Here is a 12,278-nt window from a genome sequence, read left to right as displayed (position 1 = left end):
TTTTGCTTGATCTGATTATTGTGACTATAATTGAGGACGTGTTTTGCAATTTAAAAAGGGACTGCGTCGATCGGACTCATCTGGGACAACTCAAAGGGATTCTTGAAAATGTGGCTAATTCAGTTTTCAATATTTAAGGCATAAGCTTTTAAATAATAGTATGAAAAGCTGGAAATAAGATAAAGGAGCAGGAGAATTCACCGCCACCTAGACTAAGTCTTCATTTTCATGAGATAGTAGGTCAACAACTTGAACCAGTGATGGTTGAGTCCAGATGCTGATCTGAATGGGAAACTAGCAAGTTACACCATTTTTAATATAGTAAGTCATGCAGAGTCCTGTCGGCTTCAGAGACCAGGAGATATAATACACATAATTGTATATAGGAGCTAGAAGGATCCCGAATCTTGAGTGTGGGTCTCTGTTACAGCTGAAGTACAGTCGATTTCTTCCAAATATTTCCAGTTGACTAATATCATGACAGACTAAATTAATGTGGAGTCCTGGCTAGAACAGCATGCTTTACCTACTTTCCCACTGGGTAATCAGAAATTCATAAATTGTTAAATTTCCAAGGAACAGATCAGCCATGTTCGGGACACTAAAAAGCAATAAGGAAGCTGGTTCAGATGGGTTGCCAGCAGAGAGATATAAGGTTTTGGACGGAGAGGCTGAATAGAGTTATTGGGTGTTTAGTTCCGAAAGGACATAATGGGTTTACAGAGAGTGGGCATCAATATGGTTTGACACACACAATCAAATTGATATGCCTGGCAACTACTTTCATTGTGTCTTTAACTATCTATACAGTGGATCATCCCAAGGCCTTCAATTGGGTTAACGGTCATTCAATGCAGAGTTCAACCAGGTGCTGGCTATGATTTTCCCTTCCAGAATGATGGCTTTGCCCCATGTTTCTTACTGGCCAGGGAGGTGCTGCATTAGCTCCTCAATCTTCTCCAACTCCAGATGACCTCATCAGTTTAGAAGTGCATTTAATTGTGCTATCATTCAGTGCCTAGCAACTGCTGGCTCTACTTTTTGCCCCTTTGGCTTCACCCATGTGCTCTCATTTCTGGCAGTCGGCCAGCTGACGGTGTGTGAGCTCTCCTCCCGCCTGTGGCAATGATGATGGAATATGCTTTTTATTGTTCTGGATATGTGTGGGGTCTTGGCAGGAAGGTTTGTTTTTCTTCACTCTTTCAGTCACTGTCTTGAAGGAGACTGGTTCCCTAAAAGGTTACTCCCCTGATTGAGAACATTGGGAGGTCTTGGCCCATCTTCTATGAGAGCATGAGAGTTTCAAATAGAAAGCACAACTCTGTCTGCTACTTTCTTTATGAGCATGTTGTACTCCACTATGTTATTTTGAAAGGAGTCAACACCCTCCTTCGACGAATCTGTATCCAGGTGCTGCTAGTCCCCTTCGATCTTGTTCTTCTTGAGGCTCTGGTAAAGTTGGTGGTTTTATGGAAACATGCCTCTGTTCTTCCCCTTCGCTAACCACAGGCTTTGCTGTTCGTAATTCCTATTTTTGGGGAGGAAAGGAGCCATCACAGCTTTGAGCGAGTGCTTTTTTCTTTTGACCACGAGCATCTTTTGCTCGATGTGAGGGTTAGCAGTATCATCCTGTTTAGACTACTTGTCGATCTCGAGTGCATTTCGGCCTCGAATCAGTAGCCGAGGGCTTGCCTTCAGCAGTATTCATGTGCCTAAAACTTTGAGGCTCCTTTTGCTTAGACCTCTCTTTGCTAAGCAAGGGTCTTGGCATTGATGGTTTCAGGGTGTTTGACTCCGGAGTCTTCACCTCGGCCCCATTGTTCTTCTGCAGTGCTACTGGTGTGTGATTTTTGTGCTCCCCTTACCTCGAAATCTTCATTGGCTGTTCTTGTTTTTTGATGCTGGCAATGGTTCATTGAACATTGGACCCTTCTCCATGCACTACTTCAGTTTCTTCAGGGTTTGCTTCATTATCACTCCACAGATTGAGGTCTTGGAGGGAAAGTCGGTTCTAATGTGCTTGCATCACGGCATAGTGCACCCACCTCTATTTTATTTTTCTCTGACACCGGTCTTGGTTTGAAACTTGGTGCACACCATGCAGCCTTCGGTATGATGATCTTTCAGCAGGCAGAGCGAACATACTTTGTGACGAACTTGTGGTGGCACTTGGTGCAGAACCAGAAAAGGTGTTCTTCATTTCTCTCCAACACCCCAGTTTTACATTCTACGACTATGTGGTTGAGTATCTTGCAATGTCAGACAGTTTTCTCTGTGTTCTTCTGTGTTTTTGCTCTCTCTTCAGCGTGCCTTGACGATGACGACTATAGCTATCTGTTTTGCAGCTGCTTATTTGTTGCCCCTCTTAATTCGATTCTGCTGTGATGACCGTGGCACTTCAGCTTTGCTTCCTTACACAATATTAGAACATTTAATCTAAAGTTGGCGAGCACATTTAAGGGCTTCAGGGCAGTACATCTGACATCATAAGGGGATGGACATGACACTACATGGAGGTCGACAAAGCCCACAGAGGAAAAAAGCAAACTGAAAAAAGGGACTAGAGAAAAGAGAACCTGGGCCCAACTACTAGATGGTAGAATATTGCACTGCCTGTGAATCCAGAAAAGATTCCCTCTGCAAATTCCTCTATCCCTCCCCACTACAATAGTTTTGTGTCCATGGATGATGGGTGTGAGCCAGTCACATTGATAAACCCAAGGCAGCCCCCCTGGAGTTGACACTCTTTGGTTTTTCCTGACTTGAAAAATGTTTTAGACTGCTGTCGTTGCTCCCACTGGGTGAATTCCGAGAACTGAGTAGCTGCAGCTTTGTCTTCGGGCATGTGTACCATAGATTGGCCCCTCTGCCAGATGAGATTTCCCTTTTAAAAGAAGGGCTGGTATCTGTACACCCACCATATCTTTGCCAACCTCATTTGCCCTTTTAATTGCATCCAGAGTATGGTCTACTTCTGGGCCTAAGAGGTCATTTCCCATGAGGGGCAGGCATATCAACAAAATGTACCTGGATCTCTGACCTGAATCCTGAGATGCACAGCCACACATACAACACAGTAGTGAGCAGTTTGCTTCCTGCATCAACCAAGGCCGGAGTTGGCAATGTTCTTTCCTTCCCCAATACATTTGGCCCTCTTTAGGTACTCCTCCGGCAGGTGTGACAAGGTCTTCTATGTCCTCCAAGTGCTATTGTTCATTTCCAATAAGTAGAGCGTTGTAGGTGGCTATCCTCCACTAGGTGGCAGCTGCTCTACCTACTTATTTCTAATCTCTTGTTCTTGGTCTGATGAAGGCCCAAATGGATCAGGTGACACAGCTCTTTTCCTTGCTGTGCTATCAGTGAATCTGACTCAACATGTCGCTGATTCTACTTTGGTTCTTGACAAGAAACCCTATAGTGGGGAGTCATAGCTTTGGATCTGGCTGGCTTTCAGAAGACCTTGCTCCCTCATTTATGCTCAGGAGCATGGGAAAATACTAGTTCTTCTTAGATACGGAAATCAGTATTTCAGAAAGAATCAAACATATCCTCTTTCTCTGTCTCCATTACCACTCTAAAGGCATCTGCTGCCCTTTTAACCACCAAGTGGCCAGCAAAATATCACCAGGAGGGGCTTATTCTTGTGTCTGGAAGTCTACTCACCCAGAGTTTGGTTGGGTAAACGGAAATTTCTCTTTTCCTCTGTCTTTTGTGTTAGTTGATGCTGTGTTCGCTCATGTTGTGCGGTTTCTATAGCCTGCCTTGGCTTTTTAATCCTCTAAGTGTTAGGGTCCCTACGTACAGACATGGAATCTTAAAAAGCTTTCTTCTTCCATATCAGGCTTTGTACCTCATCCACCAGTACTCATTTGTTCCTCTCGATTTCAATGATGTCAGAGGCTTCCCTATCCACATGTAACTTTTCTTTTGCAGGTGGTTGCAATTCCTTCCCCCTCTGCACCCCATCTTCCTCAGAAGTTGAAGCAAAGCCATTGAGAAAATCCTTACTGCTGCTCTTTTCCTACCCGGTAGGATGGCAAGTCTTTCTAGCTCCTCCAACTTCAGGGATTTTCAGTTTTGAGGGCTTGATTTTCTATGCTCTGACGGTATTCTCCAACTTCTGGTAAAACTTCTTCGAAGTCTGGGTCTCAGTGTTCCCCTTGAGACTTCTTGGCCTCATCATCTGAGAAACCCATCTCCTTCATTAACAGAGCCCCCCTTATCTGTTTTCCTAACTTAGATGCATATCATATTGGGCAGATCCCCAATGTGCTCAAAGAATCTTATCTTACTGAAATCAAGCCTCTGGTTAAACAGCTAGCAAGAAAAACAGTCCTGTGACTTATTGTCTCTTGGGAGGAAGAACATGGTTACCGGATGCTGGTCATTTAGGGCACTCTTCCTATGGCAGTTTGGGAAAAATTTAAAGGGAGTGCTCCTAATCTGAAACGGCACTAAAGAACCTCAGGGATCCCAGTCTAATGTCTAGGGATAATTCTGAGATAAGGAATCTGCCGTTAGAATTCTGTATCATCGGAGAAGACAAAGTACTAACCAGGTATTGGACATTAGAAATGGCAGCCATTTTGAAGTACAGTCTGTTCACTCTGAGCAGCACAGCTATTCCAGTCTCTTGCTCCTCTTCCTAGATTTCAGTTCTAATGAAATCAACATATGGAAGGTTGGTTGAATTTCCCTTTAAGGGAGAGAGAAGGGAAATTGGATACATGGTGGCCACATTAGAATGGAGACAGCTCACTACAAGTAGCTAACCATTCCCAGCTTCTTGCATCATTTTAAACAGAATAATATAAAAGTATGAAAGAGTGATGTAATTTCACTCTGAGGGGGGCAGTGCTATGGTTGTCAGGTAACTCACTAAATAGGTTGAGCTCCCCAAAATGAGGGGGTGGGGGTGGGAGGGTATTAATTGTGTACGTGACCTGACCCCAGGGGGCCTTGAAGACAGATTTTAAAAAAGGCCAACACAGCTGCATCAGAGAACAAACATTGGCAAACGGTACTTAAAGCGTCATAGAGCAGAGTGCGGTACAGTGGCATGGATTGGCTTGTCAAAGAGTGGCATGGATTGGCGTGCCAAAGAGTGGCATGGATTGGCGTGCCGAAGAGTGGCATGGATTGGCGTGCCGAAGAGTGGCATGGATTAGCGTGCCGAAGAGTGGCATGGATTGGCGTGCCAAAGAGTGACATGCCGAAGAGAGCATGGAGAGGCATGCCGAAGAGTGGCATGGAGAGGCATGCCGAAGAGTGGCATGGAGAGGCATGCTGAAGAGTGGCATGGAGAGGCATGCCGAAGAGTGGCATGGAGTGGCGTAGAGTGTTGCAACATGGATTGGCGTAGTGTGTTGTGACATGGAGTGGCGTAGTTTGTCGTGGAGTGGCAAAGAGTGTTGTGGCGTGGAGTGGCACTGGGTGACGTGGAGTGGTAGAGTGTGGCAGTGTCTCATTTACTGGCATTTAAATGTGTTTGTGTGCTAGAAAAATTAACAGCCTACAACATTTCCTTTCATTCCCCCAGGAAGAATGATACATAAATTCTCAATTTGCAGTCAGAGAAAGAAATGTAAACACCATCCTCCCTCAGAAGAGAGAGTTGATATTTGACCTCTGTCATTAAAAACACAGCAAACGAGACAAGTTAAAAACTAAATTTAAAGTTCATTGCTCATTTGCTTTGGAACTCCAGCATGGTTATTTTAGGGATGCTTCAGCAATTTCCTTACTCCCAGCACACCTCGCATACGTGTGAAATTGAGAAAGAGGATTGTTTAAGTTTTGTTATTGGTATAAGAAAGAGGCTTGTTTAAGCTATGCTCTTAGGGAAGAGCAATAACCAAAATAAACAACCTCATTAAAAGAACATTGTCCCTCACAGGTAAGCGAGATTGATGAACTTAAGAGTGGCAGATATAAGTAGAATCAGTCAAGCAGAAAGATAAGAGCCAGGAAACCTTTTTAAAGAAATACAGCATGTTTGCTGCCTCCTGAACCAGCATACAAGTGAGACAACTAAAAACATGTACTCTCGCGAAGTACTAGTGGAAGAATACAAGGAGTTAGTCAAAGAGGGGGTAAACAGGCTATGCCCCACAGGAGGGACAAGGACATGCTGGACAGCTTAAAAGAAATAGAATCAGATTAAACTGCATATGATCTAAATAAATAGACCATAAAATTACAATGAGAAAGAAACAATAAAATGCTAATAATATACAAAATGGTCTTAGACAATATATAATAACAGCAATTCTTTAAAAGTACTATCATGGCTTAGCACTCCCCAATATGTAGTATCCCGGGAACAACATTATAGGATTGAATTAGATTAGAAAGGAGAGGATGGGGAGCAAAAACCTCACCTAGGGTCCGCTATGCGCTTGTTCCTAACAAATTTTCACCTCCGAGAGAACTAAGGTAAACTTGGGGGAATGCCTATAGACCAACACACCGCATGTGCGAACTCCACAAGAAGTAGGTACCATGCTTGATCAAAGTTACTACCCGCAGTAGCTGACAATTTCGAGACCACATCCCTGAAGCCCAGATCATTGTTCTCAAATCTCAAACGTGGAAGTGAGACAGAACACCTCAGCCCTGTGATATTTTGAGGGGCAGAAAGGGCAGCATGGCGACTTTAACGTTCCGGTGGTGCGAAAGTCAATAAAAACAGTCAACTTATATTGAGCTCAGGTCTGTAAAAACATCAGTAGTATTATGTGAAAAATCAAGATAGGACGCAATGTCCCCATTGTCGCCCCCTCCCCCATGCGGTAACTCTCCATGCAGGAATTGTAATATCAGCAAAACAGAATGCAGGAAGGAACCCCGAAGTGGGCCAACACAAAGCTACAATATAATGTCGTAGGATGTTGGTAAAATCTACAGAAAAACATAACACGTAAAGTGTTTTGTAGTGAGATCGAATCACAGGGACAAGGGTCAAGGTGACGCTCCCAATTATTGTAGAGAGAGAATGCCACAAGCCAATGGAATACGTTTAGTCTGAACCTTGACAAAAGTTAGCAATGATGTTGCTCTGCATTAAGTACGAAGTATGGCTGCAGAGCCTCAGAGATGGCCAGCAAAGAATAAGATCTAACGGAGAGCATGATTCTAACTTGTCCCACCATGCTGCCCTGTACTTGGTGTAACACAAGTACCTCAACGACTTTTGCTGAAGGCGAAAAGGGATAAGGGATTTTTGAACAACTCTGGTCTAGCCAAGGCCAGCGTTGAGGCCTTGATTTCCCTCAACCAAGGACATTGAGGCACCAGCCCAGGAGCAGACAATCCTCAATGATCGATCTGTTCAATGCAATAGCCTCACTGGTCCAAACCCACCGCCACAACAACAAAAGAGGGCGGGTCATATTTTGTCTTCCAAGGAGATTAACCCCAACTCAATAAGACATAAGTGGCTGTGCTTTGGGGAAGGGGAAGCAAGCAGTGGGCAAACATGTTTTCAGTTATCTGTAACCCAGATACTTTGTTTTAGACCAAACACAGGCCCCCTTAGTTAACCATGCTAAGATGTTTCGGCAGGTATATCTTGTACATGTGATTTACTGGTCTCCTTCCCAAGTTACTAGCAAATCGAAAGAGGGCGTTAATGCTCTGCACAAACTCATTGTTTCTGGTTTCCAACTGCTCGTGACAGGACCCGGAAATATTAAAAACCAGACCCAGGAACCTAAATGTTTTGTGGTTTGAATGGGTTTGGAATGCAAAAGATTTAACAGCATGTTTAGAGCTGAAAGACATAACTACGGTTTTGCTGATAATAACCTTAAGGTTCAACCCTTCCATGAAGGCTGAATAGCAGTCTAAAAGGCGTTGAAGCACCAGGGGGTACGCCCCATAAGAACAGGGTTGTCTTCATACAACACAGCTGGAACACTATCAGGGGAAAGTGCCTGCATGCCTGGGTCAATTGCCTTTCCAGGTCATTGATGTATCGTGTGAAGAGGAAAGGTGCAAGAACGCAACCAGAAGGACCCCCTGACAAACCCAAAAAGGCTCCGAGCACTCCCCTCCCAGACTAAACCTCACTGAGGCACGCAATTCCTCATAAATCTCTATGATGGGATTACAGACCTGTCCACGCCAAGATTTTACATAAAGTTCCAAAATGTACTATGTGAAACGCAATCAAAATCAATGGACAGGTTGAAAACACCCCATAAATAAGGAACCCTGCTTGACGATGGTATACTTGCCCAACAAGAGAGAGGTTAAGGCATTGGTCTTTGGTCCCGAGCAAATACGAGTTACAAAACACAAAAAAAATCGTAAGCAATAGGCAGAATGCATTACTAGGGAAGGTTTCAGCATGTCTTAAATAGGTCTTTGCAACAAGACAGCTTCGTCCAAAAAAAACAAAGGGTAGTAGAAATAAATAAAAGAATAACAAATTATACCCTTTTTAAATTAAATACATATTTTATATTTCGTAACGTTTAAAATTAAGGTATTTTGAGAACATTTTTTAACAATATAGATTTCTATGTTAAAACGTATTTAACTTAAGCCGTACTTGTTTGCAGTGGCTTGATTATCACATTATGCTAAGGTCTAGCATTAAAACCGTCTCAAAGCACATTATAAAACATGTGTTTTAATAAATGACACACATGGATCTACAACGCAGCATGGATACAGATGTCCAGACTGCTTTTAAACTGCACCCAGCTCTAGGATAAATATTATACAAAGGCATATACACACACCAACACTAATTCTGAAATAAATGAAGAACTTACTCTCGTAGCGTTCTGACCACATTTGATCGAGAAGGTCCTCTTAGTGAGTCCATAAGAAGAATACATGGCCTACAAGCATAAAACACACAAATGTCAAAGCAACTGAAATTCAAAGTGAAAATACAAATTACATATACACATAGGTTTACAATATGTCTTATTTGCAGTTATGAACCACTGTTCTAAATATTAATTTATGAACATATCAATGTACAAAATTTGTATCTGGGCAAAATAAAAAAGCAGATGCAGTTTAATTAAATGATTTACTTAATCCACCATGCTAAGCTACAACTTTATTTTTCACACAAAAATATTTTTTGAAGCATGCTCATACTGTTTACAACACACTTGTAACAAAAAATAAATAAAGGGACGTATTTAAAATTCCCATACTATATATTAATTGTGATTTACACAGAACATAATTAACAACAGGGATGAAACTGAAAAACAAAAAGTCAAGCTATTAAAACTATCTATATACTGAGTACAGATAGGGAGGATGATGCTATGTTTACAACAACGGAGGCAGTAAGTTAAGTATCCTTTATTAAGTAAGGCAGGAGTTGAGGTCAACACATCTAATCTTCTCAGCAAATAACCTGTAACTACCCTTAACTGTCGGTTATGTAATACACACATGTGCTCACCGCACAATGACTCATACACATTCCATCCCACCTCATAACCAACCCCTCATGCCCTGTATGTAATTAACTGTAAACACAACCCATCTTTCCAGTGTACAGAATTTCAAACAGAAACAATTAAAATGTAACTCAAACGCCAAACAAATAAAAATACATAAAAAGAAAAAAGATCTCAATACTTCAGGGGACATAATCCTGTAAATACACAGTTTGTTCAGCCGTTGTCCCAGATATACTGTTGATCTGGACTTCTTGAACTTCGCCCACCATTGCACCGTCATTACCACTTCAAACCCCATCAAGATGTTGTGGAGGAATGAAGACGAGGGCATGAGTAAAGAAACGAGAGGATGTTGAGAGAGAGAATATAGAAGTCTTCTATATTCTCTCTCTCAACATCCTCTCTTGTTTCTTTACTCATGCCCTCGTCTTCATTCCTCCACAATTCATCCAACCGTAATGATTTACCACTTCATCCCTTTCATCAACATAATTCGTCTTCTTACATTTCACAAAGCTACTCATGCCAAACCTTGCCATCACTCACCCTTGCAGCATCGGTAAATACTTATTCGTTATTCCACCATTAAAGAGTAAGTGAAATTACATTTTAAGGTTAAGAAAGGTGAGAGTCAATTCACTAACACCAATGCTCCCTCTTTAATCAGGCATTCCTTGCACCCCTCCTTTTGTCTTGATACTCTTTGTACGTTCCTCGCACCCTTTCTGTGGTGGCGACCAAGACATGGTCTCGCATACATCAGATAAGTGCCCTTGCAAGTCGACAATCACCAGTGGGACATCTGCGAATCTATTGGGAATTCCCAGAACTTCAGGTGCTCTTTAAAGGTTAAGCTGGTGAACCCATAGAAGAAGTATGTAAAGAAGCTTCAAAATAAATTAATATGCAGTCGCTGAGCTTTCACTGCATACCAATCCATAGAAAAGCGTCAGCAGTAAAGGTTTCCCCACTTTAAATGCACTCGTTGAAAGGTGTCGGGCTAGTTGGGGGTGCCTGTCCGTACTTCTGCCATACAATCAGTAGATTAGCGAAAAAAATGGAAAAATGCTTAAAAAAACATTTGAAAGGCTGCCTGAGAGGCAGCATTTTTGGCTAAAATACTGCGCAGTGCAGTCTTACATTTGGGGGCTCAGCAAAATGTAAAGTTTTTGGGGCTGAGATCACGGATTATTTAAACTGGTACACAATGAAGGACGTAAAGGTAGGTCTAATTTAAACACGAAATTCACATTCCTACAAGTACGTACAGCAAACAGAGGTCCTGACATTATTCTGGCGAAAAAGAAAAGTCTCGAATGGTCTTTAGAAAATATTGAACGAAGTGGCAACCGCAAAACAAACTTAAAGAGAAAATAGTAAACACATTTCAAAAGGCAAGAAAATTGATGGAATATATAAGAAATAGCTTTAAGAAAGAATGCAGGAGAAAACCCGGAGACTGCAAATGTGTGTTAAGAGAAGCAGCAATTGCAGCCTCCAAGCATATCCTTTTTACAAAAACAGCATTATTGCTAGAAAAAGTAAAATATGCTAAATAAATATGTATAGAGATTTTTTTTACACTTTTCTGAAAATTCATATTTAGAGTTACACAACCAGGTCGTCCTACTCAATCAAAAAAGGTATCGTCCGAACTCGTTCCTAGCCGAGTGAGGTTACCGAAAAAATTGGTGGAGTCTGCTAACGATTCGTTTAACTGTTTCTCCACAGGGAGGCAGTGTTGTACCAGCGCAGGTCGCAGATCGGGACACGATAAATGAGCTCCTAGCATTGGTGCGTAATGGAAATCGTTCCGAGTTTTGTTCTATCCTGTGCATTGAGTGACGGACGGTAGTATGACCTAAGTAGTGATGCTTTGGGATGGGAGCGTAGCATGTCTGAGTGATCTACTGGCATCAGTTGGAGTACTTCTGACAAAGGGCTAAGCTGTACAGTTCTGGGGCGCTCAATGAAGGTCTGAATTCACGTACTAACACACAATTGTAGTATCTTCCTGTAACTTAATTAACATGGTGAATAAATCAACTTGGGAATATGAGCAACGTATGGACAGTCGCCTAAAAAATATCTTTAGTTGGCAAAATGATTTTGTCTTTGTGCATACAAATACTAAACACAAAGGAAAGACTTTTTTTCAAACTTAATAAAACACGACATTAATTTCAGATACCAAGGATCAATGTTAAGGGTTAATTTATTTATTTATTTATTCAAAGTTTTATATAGCGCGAACAAGATCCTTACAGATATCAGAGCGCTTCACAGAGACAGGAGTAGGGGCAGCAGGAATGAACAAGATAATGGGAACAGTATAGTAATCACTAACATAATAGGATAACAATAATGTACAGAAACATATCAAAATACAATCAGGTAAACAAGTAATATAAGACGGCACAAGTCATTGCTCCCACTACAGAAGGGTTCAGGTAAAAACCTTGGATGTGTGGATGGCTTATACCAATTTCTTAGGATAGAGAAAACACTGGGTGGGGGCATCGGGAGGGTGATTCAATACATCAAAGTGTAACATATATTGGTCGGTAGTAAGAGAGTAGCGTAGTAGTGACACCAACAAGTAGGAGTATAGTGCCAAAGAACAAGGTGATCAGTGATAAAAAGCGATGCAGAGTCTCAGATCCAATATCTAAAAAGTTCAGAAGATCTTGGCCAGAAGAATTGTTTTCACCTCCTTCTTGAAGAGTGCAGTGGAGGAGATAAGCCTGGTTTCCGGAGGGAGCGCATTCCAGATCCTGGGTGCCATTCCTGAGAAGGAGCGCTTGTATGTTTTTTCTTTCCGGAATCTACGAGGTTTCAGGAGTA

The 12,278-nt window shown here is 41.9% G+C and overlaps 1 protein-coding gene across 1 annotated transcript in view; it reads right to left on the bottom strand.

Annotated features, from left to right (window-relative positions):
• The window catches only part of SENP6 (SUMO specific peptidase 6), a 744,657-nt gene that overhangs the window by 57,681 nt on the left and 674,698 nt on the right, over positions 1 to 12,278 (bottom strand). The window contains exon 21 of the mRNA XM_078648082.1: positions 8,781 to 8,849. Coding sequence (XP_078504208.1) covers positions 8,781 to 8,849 — 69 coding nt within the window. The remainder of the gene's footprint in view (positions 1 to 8,780; positions 8,850 to 12,278) is intronic.

The sequence above is a fragment of the Lissotriton helveticus genome, chromosome 6 (genome assembly GCF_964261635.1).
Source record: "Lissotriton helveticus chromosome 6, aLisHel1.1, whole genome shotgun sequence".
NCBI classification, from domain to species: domain Eukaryota; kingdom Metazoa; phylum Chordata; class Amphibia; order Caudata; family Salamandridae; genus Lissotriton; species Lissotriton helveticus.
The sequence above is the reverse complement of the archived record's forward strand: the minus strand, read 5'-3'. Positions and strand labels throughout refer to the sequence as shown.